Source organism: Austrofundulus limnaeus, unplaced genomic scaffold, assembly GCF_001266775.1.
Source record: "Austrofundulus limnaeus strain Quisiro unplaced genomic scaffold, Austrofundulus_limnaeus-1.0 Scaffold136, whole genome shotgun sequence".
NCBI classification, from domain to species: Eukaryota; Metazoa; Chordata; class Actinopteri; order Cyprinodontiformes; family Rivulidae; genus Austrofundulus; species Austrofundulus limnaeus.
In genome coordinates this window covers 280,022-298,820 of record NW_013952538.1, presented here as the reverse complement: position 1 = coordinate 298,820, position 18,799 = coordinate 280,022, and the positions used below count along the sequence as shown (strand labels likewise).

The following is an 18,799-nucleotide window of genomic DNA, read 5'->3' as shown; positions in this document are numbered from 1 at the left end:
CTTCTCAATATATTAAAATCATAATTGGAGGTATCAAAGAAACATTTAAAAGATTAATCTAGTTAACCAAAGCTAAAAATAAATTTATCAAATCTATAGATAACACCTATCGTAAGTTTAGTAAAATCTCAGCTAAAAATCAGAAATTGTACATGAATGTCTGTACAGCAAAATCATAAAGTGTCAAAATAAAAGCTAAATATAGTAAATAGAAGCTAAAACTGCTGCTAAAAACAACAAAAAAAAACCGAATCAAACAAGCTCTTGAGTTTTTGCTGAGTTGTTTTTCATAATAAAAGCATTTTATTTCAATCCATTCACAATAAATTTTATTATGAATGAGACATTTTTTAAAGATTTTATGTAGATTTTAATTCCTGTTTGATGAATATGTTGATGTATGATTTGTTTTCACAAAAGATTAAAGTTTTTTTTATAAATTTTGTTTTTAATTTTTACCTTATTTTCATGTCATTCCAGTACTTGATGGAGGGAAGCTACAACAAGGTATTTCTTGCAAAAGGCAACATCCCCGCTGCGAGTTACACCTTCTTTATAGATATTCTGCTCGACACTATTCGGTAAAAACAAACAAAGACCTAACATTATGTTTTTATACACTGGAAAACAAACAGAAGAATCTAATTCCTTATAACTGGTCCTGCAGGGATGAGATCGCAGGCTGCATAGAGAAAGCGTACGAGCAGATCCAGTTCAGCGAAGCGACCAGAGTTCTGTTCTTCAACTCACCCAAAAAGATGACGGAGTACGCCAAGAAGGTGAGCTGGATTAAACTGGTATTATTAAAATAAATCTCATCACGTCCGGCCTCTTTAACGCATCTAAACGAAGCTGTTTCTTGTTTTTGATTCCAGCGAGGCTGGACTCAGAACCCAGACGGCTGCTACACCTTCACCAGTCAGCACCAGCGGACAGAAGAGGTCAACATCCCCTCCACAGAGCTGGCACAGCAGGTCATCGAGTACGCACGGCACCTGGAAATGATTGTTTAACCCCGCCCCCCTGGAACATTCAGCCCAGATTAAAACACCTGACTCCGTTTGTGACCAGAGTTCTTCTCCATTTTTAAAACAGCTGTAGTTGTTTTGTTTTTGATGCTTCTTGATTCACGAGTCATCCTCAGATATCGACAGAGAAACTACTTCTAGAAACTTTGGACCTTTTTCTGTTATTTACATCAAATCAGTCGTTAACCTGATCAACAAATACGATTCTGACTTTTGTACAAAAGTTTTATTCTCAGTACAGAAATATTTTGTTCCTTTTAAAGTTTTGTTTTCTAAAAGAGTATTGCAACTTCCTCCCTGAAAGGTTTGTATTTCACTTCTGATCTGCAATAAATCGTCCAGAAATTCACCTTTTTCTGTGACTCATCCTTGTTTTCCTGATTGACCTCGTTAATCACAGCTGTAGGAGCAAAGCAACAACAAGCAGTGGGGCGAAATGGATATAAAAACATCTCATCAGACAACACTCCAGTTTGTTTGCCTCACTTCCAGAAAACTTTTGATTCCTGTATGTTATTTTGGCTAAATAGTAGCTAAAATTAATAGAATAGTAGTTAAAAGCTCAAATTAGCAAAATAGTCACTAAAAGATCATGTTAAAGGAGAAGCTAAATGCTTTGTTAGCCAAAATGTTGCTAAAAGCGGTAAAGCAAAACTAGCTAAAATCAGCGAAAATTACGCTAAAAGCTAAATTCAGCAACAATAGCTAAACACTAGAAATGGAAAAAAAAGTAGAGCTTAAATGGGGAAAACAGCTTAAAGAAATTTAACAGAGGATGAGCTAAAAACTAATATAAAAGAGTAACTAAAACATACTTTAAAAAAGCTAAACCGCAGCTAAAAGTAAAGCAAGAAAAAAAGGGTTAAAACTAAAACAATCAAAACCATAGCTGAAGATGAGCTAAAAGCCTGCCAATATGTTGCAGTAGCTAAAATTGGCAAAATGTTGAGAAAAGCTAAATTTAGTGTGAATTGCTGAATGCTAAAATAAGTTTGAATGAACAAAACAGTAGCTAAAAAAGTATTAGCAGCAAAGTAGCTAAAAACTATGATTTGCAAAGGTTAAATTGACCAAAGTGTAGCTAAAAACTAAAGCAAGCAAAACAGCAGCATAAAAATAAAGCTAAGATAATCAAAACCGTAGCTAAAGGATAATTTAGCAGGAGTAGCTAAAAATTCAATGTTAAGGTTAACCAAAATGTACCTAAAATAAAAAAGCAAAAATAGCAAAACAGTAAAAGCTAAATTTGAAGTAGACTGTGCTAAATAGAGCCAATACAAAGTTTTAAAAATATTAAAATATTGAGTAAAAAATGTGTTGTTCCGATTAATAGTTTAAAATGTTATTTTTAAATTGAAAATAAGTAAAATAAAATAAATAAAACTAAGGTTTTGAGTCAGTGGAACATTTTAATACACAAATAAAACATCTAAATTTTTGCTAACTTATAAGAATAAACATTAAAAAGAAAACAGGATGTTTCACCATCCACACGAATACTTGTAACTTTCTTTCTAACTTGTAGGCCTAAACCTACAAAAGTATCAAATTTAATAACCACATCACAACTTTAAAATGTAATATTTTGAGCAAATTTTTTATATCTGTGCAAAACAAAGAAAGTCTTTAAGTTTTCTTTGATTATACAGAAACGAAAGTCCATATTTTCTCAAGTCTAGGTTTGTAGAACATCAAATGAAGATCCATCACCCTGTAAAAGAATGCACATCACCCGCTGCCTTTCATGTTCAGTTTCAAACAAAGATCGTCTCTTGTTGAGAGATGGTGAAGCATTGCTCGTTTTGACCAAACTTTAAAAATCACGCCATGTGCGTGACATTTCGCGCAAAACCGCGAGACATCACGCGTATGAGACTCTCAGCTACAATAATTTTAAAACTGACTTGAATTGTACACATTTTTCTGTTGGCGAAGTTCACTTGACCGTGGTCGTTATCTTGAAATGAGTTTACGGCAAAGGTTTTTTTGCTAGCTGACAAAAGTCAAACTTTGAGCACATTTTCAAACAGAGCCCTTGCACGATCAGTTATGGCTTAAAGTATGCGTTGGGGATGAACCTCAGCTGGTACTACAGCAGATTTTACCTCAATATCTGTAAAAATGGTAGACTTGTAGCGTTTTTTGTGTTTGCTCATCTTGACAGTCTGTCGCGGCCATTTTGAATAGTGTTGACTCCTAAATGTAAAATGTTGTAGAAATCCACTGCATGCTTACTTAAGTAGAATTTCATTAAAATCCTTCCAGCGGTTCGCGAGTTATTTGGCTAAAAGTCAGACACAAGGGCTAAAACTGTACTGGCAACTTAAAGTTAGACTGCGCATGCGCAGTGCGGATTCGCTGTCCTCGGTGCTGAAAGCTTTTCACCTTTAACGTTTTTTAGCCTTCATATTATTCTAACTTTATATTTTACATTATTATAATACATTTTAAATTACATATATAAATATAACAAACATTTCGTGTTTTGAACAGATTTCAAAAGGATTTAACTTTCATGAGAGCGTCAGTTAGAGGTCATTCAGGCTTTTTTTTTTTTCACACGGCTCACTTTCTGTATCCGGTTTGTTTCCGATCTCTGAGCAACTCCGTGGCCCACCTAAAGCTGTCAATGATTAGTGCGGATGTGCTGGAAGAGGGCAGGTAGAGGGGGGGGGAGAGAGNGGACAGGGAGGGAGGGAGGATGCTGCCAGCGGAAAATGGCTGCTGCAACCTCAAGCCTATCCTGATACACCGAGACGACATCAAGGTGGAGGAAGAGGAAGGAGAGAGGAAGATTGAGGGATAATGAGAGCAGAGCCTGAGTGTTTCCTGAAAGGAGGAGAGTAAAAAAAGAATAGAAGACGAAGAGGAGGAGAGGAGACCCTGGGGGTGGGCTGCTGCAAGCGGCGGGCAACACCGAGCCATGGAGGGCGAGTAAGTCCTTACATTTTTATTTTTATTTATTTATTTTCAGAGATGATTACACCTAAAACCAGCAATCCGCCTTTTAAAAAAACGGGACGGATATGGAAACCATTAAGCAGCCCAGCATCCTCATCAGTCGGTGCTGTGCAGCTTAGCAGGCTGCCGAGAATAAAAACACCATTACGTAGTGTTGAATCAACAGCATACACCCAACATCCCATAAATCCACGGCAATACGTGAGAAATGTGGAGCCACGTTCATGATGAGGAGCTGCACTTTTTCATTTTTATTATTAAAAAGACTCAGCTGAAATGAGTCGTGTTTAAAAGCGGCTGCAACGTTTCTGCTAAAAAAAATAAAATAACAATCAGCCTGTGCGTAAAAATGCATGAGGAGGAAATGAAAGGTGGTTTAAAAAATGTAAAAAATGAGAAATATGTCGAGATTTGTGTCCAGGAGCGTCATTCAGAACCGAGCGAGGGCGGGATGGAGCGTTGTGATTTTTATCAACGTGTCTCGGGGTTTCATTATGATTTTTAAAGCCAAACTTTATGAATGAAATGTGATTTTTTTCTCCCCCCCCCCTCTCTCCCTCTCTCATTCTCACCTCTCCTCCCCTTCTCTTCCCTTTTCTCTTCCCCTCCCCCCATCCTCTAGTTTCCTCTCTCACCCACTCCTTCATTCTCCTCCTCACGTCCTTTCAGATATTTCACATTTTTTTTTATTTCATATTTTTCTTTCTTTCTTTTTGTGAATCCATGTTCATGAAGGCGCAGAGCGAATCCAGTCCCATTCATAAAAAAAAAGGAAAATATAAAATAAAAGCCAGGATCGGGGTGTGTTAATGAGTCCGTGCAGCAGGGGCGGAATGGAGAGACACAAGGAGGAGAAAATAATAGCAACAATTAAAATTTAAAGAGAAAAAAAAAGCGATTTTGTTGAAAAATTAACCGGAAAGCGCTGTTATTTATTTATATATTTTTATTGTTGCATGAATGCCTGGGCCTCTGATGGCGAATGGGTGCGTTCATTGATACGTCTATGTGGGAAACACTCATTCCTCCTCCCTCCTCCTGCTGCCGTTTGGACGTTTCTTTCTTTCTCAGCGGCGCATTTCTCAAAAATATTAGCTAAAAAACACATTTAGGATCCAGAGTTTCTGAGTGTTTGTGTTCCAGCTGCTCTCGGTTCTTTGTGTGGATTTGTTGTGACTCCATTCACACAAAAACCTGGGCTTTTTTTTTTACATTAAGCCAGGGAAGCCACTAAAGGGAGGCCACGGGGGGACAAGGCCCCCCTCAGACAAAAAGACCCATTTATAGACGTCAAAGAGGAGTTATCATAAAAAAATCAACTTTTTTTACCAGTTAAATTAATTTTCTTGTGCACTTGAAGTCTTAAAGAGTATTTTTTCGTATTTTTGATTTTTATTGAACGCACCACATTACAATAAAAGCAAATAAAATTAAAGCAATACAATAAAAAGAGTACAGAAAATTTGAATTTCGTTTCTCTTGGTGCCGCATAAATATAAATATAGTCTGTTTGGGTTATTTTTTCAGTCCGTTCAGTTGTATCTGTTCTATTTGTATGGTGGGCTAATAATATATACATATATAATAAAAAAAAAACCCTTCTCTCTCCACCCCAACATTTTCACTTCCAGTTTTTCTTCCAAAGACATCCAGGAAAACGGGTGAGAAATTAAATAATCCAGTTTAGATATGTTAATCTTGCCTGCGCTCGAGGCACGTCATTGCACGCCCACCCTCATTGGCTAAAGCCTGTGGCTAACAAAACTAGCAGCAAACTGAGGGGGCGGGACAAGACGCCTGTCAATCATTCTGTACCATGAAAGCCCATTAATTGAACAAGGCTGTGAAAAGTTCGCATTTTGAAAAGACTCAGTTCTGTTTTAAATTTCATAAAATGTGTTACAATATTTTTATTTATAAAGTTTATTCATTTAAAACAAGTAAACAAAGAATCATTATTTTAATCTGTTGATCAAAAAAAAAACATCTAGATAAAAATGTAAAAAAAATAGTGACATGTTTAAATCAGTACATATATGGACACTATTGTGGTTTTGAAAGCTACCATTAAACAAATGAATGGTCATATAAAGACCATCAAAAATAAAGTCTCTTTTTTAACAAATTCACATGGTGTAGAGGCTTTAATGTTTAAAATACACCCTCCACTCGTGAAAAATTCAAGCTAAAATCTTTCTATAAACCATTTTCTGTTCTTTCATGTTCAGGAACGATCACGTCTTTTTTTAGCATTTAACCTAACTGATTCTTGTTTACCTAAAAAAAATTACCATGATTTTGAAAGTGTGTTGATTCTATTCTTAAGATGCCTGTATTTGACTTATGACCTCTTATAGAAAGTGGTAATACAGTATAAACCCTATAATGATGATTTTATTGACATCAACCTGGAATTGTTCTGGATTATCCTAAAGATAAAAGTTTTGCAAATGTCTACTTCTGGTTTTATATTGAAATACAGTGTATCTTGACAATAAGTCCCGTTAAGCCTGGTGTGTTAATCTCACTTGACTTTTCTCTCTTTAAAAGGTATTTTACCATTTCCACCACATTTAACATAAATAAAAATAGACTCCATTAAATTCCATTGCTCGAAAAAGAAGCCTAAATAAATGTTTATTTATGGGTGCTAAAATTTTGTATATTTCTGAGCCATTGTCTGTGCTCTAGTATTTGCGGGGCTGTACCCTAAATACTAAAGTCCCGCCTACTCCCCTTCCCAGCTCCCTAACCAGCTGTCAATCACAGTGTAATGTTTTACTTAAAGAGTAATTAAAACTAAAAAAAAATGCTAATTTGAAACATACAGCAGTGAGGTAGGGATTATGTGAATGAACACACACAAAGATACACATGTGTTTTGAAAACACACACATTTATTTTTAAATCAGAAAAATGTGTCACATTTACATGGAGGGGGCGGGGCTTAGTGTTATTTTGGAACCAGAGTCTGTGCACTAGTGTTGTGGGGCTTTAAGCTCCACCTACTCCCCCTGCACATGATCCTGAGCTGTTCATAAACTTACAGTATATAAAAACACATGTTAAAAATGTATTTTTTAACAAAGCAGCAAAATAAAAACTAAATAAATCAATCAAAAACAAAATTGTACTCGTTTCCAGAACGACCGGTTCTTTTGATCAACTTTTGACGTGTTTCAGTCTAATTTTTAAAATTAATTAATTAATCTTTTTTTGTCTTCCTGATGCAGTGTGCGTGTTCGAGCCGTGGTGATGACACGTGATGACTCCAGTGGCGGTTGGGTGCCCCTCGGAGGTGGCGGCCTCAGCCATGTGGTCATATGTAAAGGGCGGAGCCACGATGGAAAGGGACGGAGAGAATACATCATACGCGGGGAGCGGCTGCGAGATCGAGCAGTGAGTGTGTGCGTGTGTTACGGTTGTCTTCGGGGCCACGCTGATGGTCAACAACAGGATTTCCAACAGTCCCATAAAACTTAAAACCGCCCTGTAACAAAATATTAAATCAACGCTCCTAAGTAAATCAACAAAGAACACAATTTGTTCCATAATTTTTAGATACAATGGAAAATTATAAATAAAACAGAGCTATGGGAATGGTTGCAGTTTATTTATGGCTGGAAAAAAATATTATTTAATTTTTTCTCTCAAAATCCTTTTAAGTCCCCAACGTTTGGAACCACTGATCTAGACCAATGGTTTTCTAAAGTTGTTGATCATGAAAAACCAAGAGTGTGTTCTCACAGGTAGTAGTCATAAATGTTAAAGGGATCCCCGATTAGTTATAACATTAGACTTTATTTGATAAACACATATTTTAACTGTAAAACAAAGACTGTAAAAATACTGTAGGGTGTTTAGTTTTGTAAATTTTTAAAAATATATTTTAACACGGATGGAGCCATTTAAACTGAGGTCCTCCATCCATATTTTCAGTTACAGGCTGAGTCATTTCTACCTTCTCCTCTCTGTCAACACTCTCTGGTTTCATTTAAAAGAGTCGATCATCAGATATTGTCCAAGATTAACCTTCAGGGTGGATATAGCTCGCTAGCAGCCTCGCACCGAGGACCTATCCACGTCATCATTTACCCAGAATGCTTTACGTGTAAATAAAATGGCCACAGCCACGTAATATATTTTTAAATGTTTAAAAATTATAAAAATTAAACAACCTACAGTGTTTTTACAGTCTTTATTTTACAGTTAAAATATATGTTTATCAAATAAAGTCTAATGTTACAACTAATCATGGATCCCTTTAAAGACAATAGTTGATGAGGCTCATTGTTTATCTTCTTGTGAACGTTGCACAAATGATCTGAGATCATTTTTTTCTTCTGTACGATTCTTGGCATGTCTCCTGTTCTGCACTTTTTTGTGTTATTTTTTACAATTTAAATATCAAAACGTTCAACTCCTTCAGGACATTATAGCTATGACTTTTGGTATTTTGGCTATTTCGCTTTTTCGGCCACATTTTTCCCACTGAAAATGAATGAAGCTGTTTTTAACATCCTTAAAATTCTTCAAAATGTTTCTAAATCTTTACAGCACCTGACACCTTTTGTTCTGGTTCTGTTCTTTGTAACTTCCCTGTGCTAATTTTAGCTACTTTTTTTGGTTAATTTTAGCTTTTTTTCCTGCTATTTCACATTTCAGCTACAATTCTGCTTCTTTCTGCTATGTTCTACTTTTTTGTGCTTCTGTCTGTTAATAAGTTATTTATGCTTTTTAAAGTTGATTTCTGCTATATTCAGCTATTTGCTGCATTTTAGCTAATATTCAGCTGTTATTTGCTAAAGTTAGATTTTTTAAGATATTACAACTTATTGCTAAGTTCAGCAAACTTGTGCTCCTTATGCTAATTAAAGCATTTCCAGCTACATTTTAGCTGTTTTACAACAAACTTTCACCTTTTTGTACTTTGTTTTTTTTTATTTGCTAATTGTAATGTTTTTAAACACTTTCACCATCTGCGTGCTAATTTCAACTGTAGATGCTACATTTAGCTTATTTTTATGCTAATTTTAGCTTTTTTCTGCTATTTCAGCTCTAATTCTGCTCGTTTCTGCTATTCTTTCTGCTAATTTTTGCTTTTTTGTTCTTTTAGCTTTTCAAATTGATCTCACATTAACTGTTTTGCTATTAATTTATATTTTCTATTGCATAGCTATTTTGTTGAATGAATTAAACATTTTCAGCTCCATTTCAGCTAAATTTTCCAGCAATCAGCATTCACACTAGCATTTTTGCAGGAAATGCATTTCTCTAGTTCGTCTTTGACTTTATATAAGCTAAAATGTTTGGGAACCTATGGTCTAACCCCCATACACCCAGCTGAACCCCGCCCTGCTGGTTTTCTTTATTTTCTGGAAGTTGGCATCCTTCTGTCAACACCACCCAAAGCCTGAGTCATGTGTTTATGTCAGGGTGGGTTTTATTTATTTTTTTCCCACCAGGACCCTCTGATCTTTAGTTACCTGGTAAACCTGTTTGTGTGTGCAGCCCGTGCTGGAGTGTGCGGTGCAGAAGGGGTTAGTTTACAACAAGGTGAATCCCATCTTCCATCACTGGAGAGTAGAGGATCGAAAGTTTGGCCTTACATTCCAGAGTCCTGCCGATGCCATCTCCTTTGAAAAAGGGCTGCAGACTGTCATAGACAAGCTCGACCGAGGTACGCAACCCCAAAATACACGCCGCTTCTTCTCAAAATCGCCGCTGGTGGCACTCATTTAAAACAGATTTGACTTCTTTCTCCTCCTGTTCTCAAGGCTCCGATTCGCCGTCGTCCTCCACGCCAGAAGAGGCAGACACCGAGGACGATGGACAAGCTGTGAGTGTCTTTAGAGCATTTCTTCTTCACTGGAGCTCCTGACTTGTGGCGTTGACGGTCAGCCTCTGTCAGTCTCATACAGGAAGTGAGTCGTCGTCCAACAGCAGAAAGGAGATGCTTCCCAAACCCATCACCATAGTGACAAGCGAGTCCTCGTCTACCTGTTTTGTGCGACCCGAAGAGTTCAGCTTTGGATCCGGCCATGGCGTCACCACTCACACACCTGCTCAGGTCAGTGTTGTCAACTTAGCCATTTTGTTGCTAGATTTAGCAAGTTTTCTGACACTTTTCCTGGTGTTATTAGAGTCTTTTGGAGACTTTGGCGAGCAGCGAGTGGTGCGATGAGCCCCTCCTCCTTTCCAAATTGACAACCGGTCCGACTCCCTGAAGCCTCGTGCAGCAACTTCAGCTTAGAGCTGAGAGGAGACCCCTTTAAATGAGTCATGCTAAACATATTTAGAGTGTTTACTCACGTTTTTTTCTCTTTAACATTGATATATATCTCTCCTACAGCCTGGATAACATATGTTGGCAAATGTCTAATTAGGTGATGACATCATTTAGCGACTTCTAGCGGCTTTTAGGGCAGCCAATAGCTACTTTTCTTATTGAGGCGTTGCCAACAGTGGCTCAGGTAGACTTCAGAGCCACGCCCATCCATGATGCTTCACAGTGAGGATGAGAGCAAAACATCAGAACACGAATATTTCTTTATTCCATCCTGTAAAGAAGTGTTCAAACCCTCATGGCAAACCATTTCATACATCAAGTCTATTACTGACCAAAAAAATTAAACCAGGTGTGTTTTAGTTGGCAAACATCTAAAACCTGAATGAATGTGTAGCTGATAAAATATGAATGGTAAAATAGTTTTGTTTTGTCACTTTATAGGTTGCTGAGATAAAAAAAAACTCATTATGGTTGATTAATTAATTTAAATAAGGTGTGTTAAATCAAGAAGATCTAAAACCTAAAATGCTACATGTTCTGAGTGCCAGGATTGGTTTGAGATTTTAGCTATTTTTAGGTTACTAGCACAGAGACTTTTTTAATATATGACTTAATAGTTTAAACCAGGTGTGTTTAAAAAGGTAAACATTGAAACCCATGGTGTTCCTTGAGGATTGATAAAATATTTGAGATTGTTGACAGTTTTTAGGTTTGCTGAGATAAAAAAATACATTATTGCTGATTAATCAATTTAAATCAGGTGTGTTTAATCAGAAAAAAAATTAAAACCTGCAAGAGTGTACTGACGACCATGATTGAGGAAACACTGCCTTGGGTGGGGTTTTTGCTAATTTTTATGTTCATGCAATATACAGTTTTATGCATGACATAACAATTTAAAACAGGTGTGTTTTAGTAGGTAAACATCTAATCCTAAAGGGATGTGTGGCATGTAGAAGACGATTGAGGAAAAATAGCTATATAGTGAAAAAATTAGTCACTTTTTAGGGAGCTATGATAAAAAAAAATCCTTCAAGGTTGATTAATCAATTTAAACCAGGTCTGTTTAAGTAGACGAACATCTAAACCCCCTTAAGTGTGGTGTGCCTTAAGAACCAGGATTTAAGAAATACTGCTGTAGAATAAGATTGTATCCAGATTTTAGGTAGCTGAGATGAAAACCTTAAATGGTTGATTATTCAATTTAAAGCAGGTGTGTTTAATTCAGAAAACCTGGAAGGGAGTATAGGATTGCGAAACATTACCTTGGGTTGAGATTTTTGCTGATTTATATGTTTGTGGGATACAGACCTTTAATGCATGACCTAATAACTTAAACCAGGTGTGTTTTAGAGGGTAAACAACTAACCCTAAAAGGGATATGCGGCACATAAAAGACGACGGGGGAAAAATAATTATACAGTGATATTTTAGTGACTTTTTAGAGAGCTATGATAAAACTCCTTAATGGTTGATTAATTTAAACCAGGTGTGTTTAAGTAGGTAAACATCTAAAACCCCTGAAGTGCGGTGTGCCTTGAGGACCAGGATTGGGGAAACACTGTTTCAGAATGAGATTACAGACAGATTTGCTGAGATGAAAATTTTAAACCAGTTGTGCAGAACCATAAACCAAAGTAAAACCAATGGGAAACTACGAATCGAGGTCCAGGATCTGAAAATGCTGATACAAAATGATATTTTATGGTTGTTTTAGGTTGCTGAGATGAGATTTATCATCTAAAATCCGGTGTTTTTTAGGGATGGTGGTTTGTCCTGAAGACCAGGATCGGTCTTAGGTTGAGATTTTTGCCATTTTTGTTGCTGAAATGAAATCCTTCAATAAGCAGAGCAGAGAGAACACGCTGTTCCCAACTCACTGTGTAACCCTACACCCTCTCCACAGATCCACACCAGGCCCGGACAGCACCCACTCTCACAAATGACGACTGTGTTGAACCCCCCAGCACCCCCGCCCCCGCCTCCGGCCCCGCCGACTCCTCCTGTGGGTGCCCCGGCCTCGTCGCCCCTGTCCCCACTGTCGCCCACCATTTCGCTGCTGGAGGAAGGGGACCTCCGCAGCGTGGACCCCTGTAAAGACCTGTGGGGTTCTCGAGGTTATGAGGATTACAGACGTGCCGGGGCCACGAGGACTATGGTTGGGGGTCTGACGGGGGGAGTGGTTGTTGGCGGTGGGGGGAGCCTCCAGGACAAGACGGAGCTGTGTGTGGTTCGCTTTGAGAAGGAGCTGGCTGGGGTGGGGACAGCCGGCTGCGAGGTGACGGTGAGCCTGGACAGCAAAGCCTCCCAGCGCCTGTCCTCGTCCTCCCCCACCTGTATGTCCATGCCCAACGCTGTGTCAGGGGTGTCCTCAGGTGCCGGCTCACCCCAGGAGACGGGCAAAGGCTCGCCCTCTCCCTGCTGCATCCACACCTCGATGGCCGCTTCCCGGTCACGGACTCGTAAGAGAGGAGGGGCCGGCGGCGGCAGCGGCGGGGACCCCGGGGCCATCTCGCCGGACGACGACAGCCCGTGCCCCCAGGCGTCGTCGTGCTCGTCCCGCTGCGTGTACTGCCGCTCCGTCTTCAGCGCCTCGGAGAACGGGCGGGGCCGCTGCCGAGACGCCCCCGACCCGGCCCTGCACTGCCTGCGCCAGTGGACCTGTGTGTGGTGCGCAGAGAGCCTGCTCTATCACTGCATGTCGGACTCTGAGGGGGAGTTCTGGGAGCCCTGCTCTTGCGATGACTCTTTGGGGGGCCACCCGCACCCCCTCTGCTGTGCCCGCTGGTTGGCCCTCCTGGCCCTGTCGCTCTTCGTGCCCTGCATGTGCTGCTACCTGCCTCTGCGCGCCTGCTTGCGGTGTGGGGAGAGGTGCGGCTGCTGCGGGGGCAAGCACAAGGCGGTCCGATGAGGCCAGGCGAAGGGGGGGCGATAGGAGAGGATTCTCCGGACCAAGGGGGATTTGGGGTATGGGGAGCATTTGAGGCAGATTAGGTTGGAACGACGCTCTCAGCAGACCCCAGAACTCCATCAAGGCCCTCCAAAGCCCCACAGCCTTCCACTGCATTCTGCTCTTTCTCTTTTTAACCCTGGGGGGTGGGTGGGCGGGGCTTCCTCACTGGTCCTCACCTGCTACAGGTGCACCCAGATCAGGCTCTACAGGAGCCACCTGGAGCCTTCGTAGTGGATTTACCCAAGGATGGCCGATTTAGAGCGAGGTTATCGCAGGAAAGATGGCGGCAATGATGTGTTTCAAATGTCTGTTTTGTTTTTTTATTTAGAACAAAAAATTTAAAAAACAAAAACAAAAGATGTTTATATATATGATTGTTATAATTTTAATTGGTATATTTTATTAAATGTAAAACACATCAACAGAATCCCCAAATGGCACACACATCCTCACAGACATAAGATGTTGGGGAAGTTGTTTGTTTTTGTGTTGGCCTGTTTGTCCATCAGGTGGACAGACGTCACCCTTTACCTCTAAGTTTACCTCAGATGTTACCTTAGGAAGTAAAAAAAAAAATTTAAATAGGTGAGGGAGGTTTGAAACGAGCGAGCACAGTCTTTAAGAAAGCGTCTGAGACCACAAGTAATGTCTTCTAGGGAGAAACATTCACAAAATGCAAAGAGACAATGGATAAGGGGTCGCTGCAATGACAACCACTAAGACTTAAAAGTCTCGTTGTTATCCGTCGTAACCAAACGCTTATTTTCTGCGGAAAAAAACAAAACAGAGAACGTATCTTCAGTAAACACTCACTTTGCACATATTTCACGTCTCTGTAAGTTTTTAATATTAAATAATGAAACTTATTCATCGCTGTAGTTTTTTTTTTTTTTTTTTGAATCAGACAAGGTGCTTAATAAAACTGAGGCCTCCGAGTACACACCCCAGAGGAACTAAACCAACATGAAGGATTTAAAGGAAGAAAAACACCAAAAAGAGAAAAAAAGTGCAATGGTCGAAGAGTATTTTTGTATCAGTTGTTTGAGAATAACTCAAACTTTACCGGCGTTAAAGATGAACAGGAAGTTGAGCTGACCTTTGACCCCCCCCAGATGAAAACAGACACTTGAAAAGAAGGTTGGTCTCAGCTGAGTTTGTCAAGTGTTGCTTTAAAACTAAGAAAAGCTGCTATTTTAAATGAAACACGAGTCAAAATGGTCATAAAATTCTAAATCTGAGGTCGCAGGGTTTAAATTTTCAACTGATGATTAAAACAAATAGCCAATCGGCCAATCACGTGGCATCATTTAGGTGTCTAAACTAGAGGTCCCGTCTTCGATCAAAGAAAAGGTTTGGACTAATTTTTTTTTTAACCAAATGTTCAGAAAGAGCCAACTTGACCTGAGCTTCAGAGTGTGCAGAGTTCGTAAAAATCACAATCAAATCGCGAGATTAAAAAAAAAAAAAAGATCCTCACGCCTAGATTAAATGTCTCCATCTAACATAGGATTTAAATGCAAAGCTATAAAAGGTTAACCCGCACTTCGGTGGAGTTTGAAAGAGTTTACTCCAGATTTACAGATTCTGAAATGTGGGTATGCATTTAACGTAAACACGAGTCAGAATTCGAAAAAAATAAATGCAGAAACTTGAGTCATGTGGTCAACCTACCTAAATCTGAGCGTGCCGCAACAAACCAGTTCTTCCACAGACATTTAAAGTCATTTAAATCTACGCTGTTCTGCTGATCGGTTTGAACTTCAGCGAGTCGTCTGCGTAACTGAATGTGCTGAGCTGCTGCCGTGTGATTGGCTGATTTACTTTTTCTGTCAACAACCTCAACAGGTGGATATAAGAAGTGGCCAATGAGCAAATATTTCACTCAAAACTGTTTCAGTCAGATAAAAAAAATCTTCAGAGTGCGTTTGTGTTCAAATTCTAATTTTTGAAAACACCCGAATTTTTGTTTATTAAAAAAAAGGATAAAAAAACATGATGAAACACATCAAGAACTGAATTAAAACCTAAAAGAAAATACAAGACTATATAGAGAGTTGCTTATTTTAAACAAACGGCCTAGAATTTGCTGAAAGAATGCATTTCGCCTGCCCGTGTCAGAATAATGGATTTAAAATTACTTTGGTCAAACCTTAAAATAATGATCTCTGAGTTTGTTTTGTGTACGACCCCACACCGAAATTCAGCTCAAAATCTGTAAAATTCATTGAGTCATCGCCACTCTAGTGTAGAGGAAGGTCAATCGGCTGTGGCGGCCATCTTGAATTGGGTTAATCGAGTCGTACACGTTCATCCTAACATTATTTCACTCAGATCCAAAGGTTCATGAGATATTTTGCTAACAAAAAGATTTGACAGTAAACGACAAGGTTTTAAACAAAAACACGTTTTTTTTTCACAACTAATCACCTGTGAAAATCTGTGTAATTTCTGTATTTTTTAAGGATCAGTTAGCTGTGGCGGCCATCTTGACTTCTAGAGTAAATCGGCTGTAGGGTACTTAAAGTTTAATCAAAAGTGCGTACAGCGGCGGGCGATAAAGATGACAATAACAGGTTTCTTTAAAATAAAGGTGAAACTTCCCCAACATGACCTCAAATGCGTGGTGAATATTTTAGGTTTAGTTAAAAACTTCTGTTCAAAGTGACTCAAAGACAGGAGAGCCCAAACAAACACCAAGTAAACCCAGTCTCAGCGGCTGGATCCCAGACTGCCGTCAGTACGATACGACGTCCCCGTCCCCCCACCCAACACAAACCTGCAGACCAGACCTGAGCCGTCGGTGCGGATCCTCAGAACCCGTAAAGCCATCGCACACCGTCTCCTGGTTCTGATCCAGAGGTGGTGTTTAGAGTCCGGTTCTGACTGTCCCTCGATCACAGCTGCAGGTCCCATCCTCACATCTCAATAAATGTGCCTTTTGATTTGAGTAATCAATAACTTATGATTTCTGAGTAACTCTGTATTAAGTACTTTAATTTTGGTTTTTTGGGTTTTTGATTTTCTGACAAGTGTGCATATTTTCACATGTATGTATTTATTAGTTTCAAAGTATTTAATGAGATATTACCTGTTTATTTATTTATTGAGATATTTATTCTGATTCTTTATTTTTTTGGAGACAGGTTTTTATCTTTTGTGCTGTCTTACTTCTGACTTTGTGCCAATGTGCTGCTTTGAGGTGTTACATATCGTGGGTTTGTATCATTATTAAACCCTCACTCTATATTTTAACCCGTTTGCCTCTCTTACACGTGAGTGCGTGTGTGTGTGTGTGCGTGTATCTTTTATCAAACAGAGAGGGGAGAAATGATGAAATATAATGGTTCCACTGAAAAACAGTCAGATATTTTTAATTTATAAAGCTATTTAGGGGTTAGTTTAGCTATGTCATCTATGTGTTTGCTAAGGTGGCAGCCATCTTGAATTGGGTTGACTCAAAGTTACATGATACAAACAACCCACCTCAGCAGGTGATAAACAGTCTTGTGTGTTTGAGGATCTCGGTGACGTGGCTACTTGGCTGAATACATGTGCTGCCGTTTGTGTTTGAGGATCTCCGTGGAGGTGAGCTTCAGGTCTTCGTTGCAGACGTCGCAGTGATAAACTCTGGTCAGGCTGGAGGCAGAGGATGAGGAGCCCGCTCTTCCTCCCTCCGACTCTGAAACAGAAACAAAACGGTCGTTGGTCTCGTCGTCCAAACGATGGTTAATCTGTAGAGAAACACGGACAGCCTCTGACCGTTCTCCTGCTGCTGCTCCCCAGCAGGTCTGCAGGAAGCTTCGTGATGCATCCGCTCCAGAGGAGTCAGCGGCAGGTACAGCTCGCAGTTCGGACAGCTCCAGAAAGTTCGCAGACACTCGCTGTACAGGTCCTTCGAATCCTGCAAACACACAAGAGTTCATTTAGAAATATTTTACTAATTTTACCAACATTCCTTCAAAAACATAGTTTTAAATTCTGATTTAGTTAACTGGCTCAGTCTTTGTCTTCCTATGCTATTATTAGCATTTAGCTAGCCTTTAGCTAACTTGTCGCTGCTTTTATCTTTTGGCTACAGTTATGCTACTTTAAATGTTTAGCTATTTTTTGTTACTTTTAGCTTTTAGTTCACCACTGCTATCCAAGTGTTGTTTATTTTACTTTTAGCTAGTGTTTTGCTACTTTAGCCTTTTTGTAAATAAGGCTAACTTAATAATTTTAACTAGCCTTTTACAACTTTTAGCGTCTAGTTAGCATTTTGATACTTTTAGATATTTATATTGCTGCGTTTAACTTTTGGTTACTATTTAGCTAACTTTAGCTATCTTTTAGCTTTTAATTACAATTTTTTTTAGTTGTTACAATGTTACTACTGCTATCTAAATGTTTTATAATTTTAGCTAGTGTTTTGTACTTTGAGCTCACTTTTGAAATTTTTAGCTAACAACTTTTAGCTTTTAGTTACCATTTCTCTACTTTTAGCTTTTTTGCCACCATTAGCTTTTGGTCACCGTTCTGCTAATTTTGGCTACAATTTTGCTACTTTTAGTCTTTAACTTTTAGTTCCAATGTTTCTACTTTTATCTGAGTGTTGCTGTTTTTACTTTTAGTTTGTGTTTTTCTAAACGTTTTCTACTTTAGCTCAGCTAACTTTTGAAACTTTTGAAATTTTGAGATAATTTGATGCTTTTAGGGTTTAGATTTCATTTTGCTTTATTTATCTTTTAGCTAACATACTGCTACTTTTTGATTCTTTGGGCTTTCTAATATCCTACCTCTTAAATTTTAGCTACTGATTTGCTGTTTTTAGCTAGCCTCTTATTACCTTGTCATGTTGAGCTTTTAGCTAGTGTCTGGCTTCATTTTGTTTTGATACCTCAGTTTTAGCTTGTTTAGTAAGTTTCAGCTGTCATTAATTCAGCTCAGCGCTGAATTTTGCAGAAGATTTAACTGATCTTTTTAGCAAATATGTTTTTATCTGCTTTTTTTTGTCTTCATTGAAACTGAAACCTGCAGCTGAAAAATGATAATTTGACACATTTAGATTTTAGCTTTAATTGAGGAAAACAAACTAATATCTAAACAAGAAACAAAGGTAAAACCCGAGACGTGTCTCTGGATTCAGACTCACAGTCAGGCAGTTGTAGGTAAAGAACCCGGTCACTCGCAGACCTCCTTTAATCGGGTCCGGTTTGGCTTCTGCTCCGGGGAATAACGGGTTCAGATTTGGAACTTCAGAGTAAGACGGATCCGACTCGCTCTGAGGACCAACGTACAGGTTCTGGGTCTGGAGAGCTGAGAGCCGCCGAAGGCTGTAAGTGACCTGGAAGGAGGAGGAGTTTATAAAAACAAAAAGTACGCAGAAAAAAACAAAAAAACAAAACTACGAATAAATAATGAAGAGACAGAAATGACTAATGAGCTAAAAATGAACTGTTAGCAAGAAGAAGCAGAATGCTACTACTAATGAACTAAAAGCTAAATGAAATGATAGCTAAGAGAAGAAATAGGTAGCTAAAAACAACACAAGGTTAGCTAAAAGCTATAGTAGCAAAAGTTTAGTTAAAA

The 18,799-nt window shown here is 38.8% G+C and overlaps 3 protein-coding genes across 5 annotated transcripts in view; 2 read left to right on the top strand and 1 right to left on the bottom strand.

The window, feature by feature from the left end:
- The window catches only part of psmd8 (proteasome 26S subunit, non-ATPase 8), a gene marked incomplete at its 5' end in the record, with an annotated part of 3,382 nt that extends 2,005 nt beyond the window's left edge, over window positions 1-1,377 (top strand). The window contains 3 exon segments of the mRNA XM_014015890.1: window positions 481-581; window positions 668-779; window positions 876-1,377. Of these exon segments, the coding sequence (XP_013871344.1) occupies window positions 481-581; window positions 668-779; window positions 876-1,013 (351 nt within the window).
- Window positions 1,378-3,724: 2,347 nt separating this feature from the next.
- On the top strand, window positions 3,725-13,380 carry spred3 (sprouty related EVH1 domain containing 3; the record flags this gene model as incomplete). Its single annotated transcript, XM_014015887.1, is given in 6 exon segments — window positions 3,725-3,962; window positions 7,223-7,388; window positions 9,501-9,669; window positions 9,767-9,828; window positions 9,901-10,059; window positions 12,185-13,380. Coding segments are annotated over 6 exon segments (1,572 nt in total). The 3' UTR covers window positions 13,190-13,380.
- The window catches only part of dhx34 (DEAH (Asp-Glu-Ala-His) box polypeptide 34), a 22,043-nt gene continuing 10,625 nt past the window's right edge, over window positions 7,382-18,799 (bottom strand). Inside the window, exons 14-17 of one of the 3 annotated variants that reach the window (XR_001310821.1) lie at window positions 18,363-18,554; window positions 16,991-17,132; window positions 16,715-16,910; window positions 7,382-7,479 (exon numbers count right to left, since the gene is read on the bottom strand). Coding sequence is in view for 1 of the 3 variants with exons in the window: in XM_014015886.1 (XP_013871340.1) it covers window positions 16,765-16,910; window positions 16,991-17,132; window positions 18,363-18,554 (480 nt within the window). In the remaining 2 variants the exon portion in view is untranslated. Of the gene's footprint in view, window positions 7,480-13,537; window positions 16,911-16,990; window positions 17,133-18,362; window positions 18,555-18,799 lie in introns of those variants that run through there. The other 2 variants (XR_001310820.1, XM_014015886.1) reach the window with 2 other exon arrangements.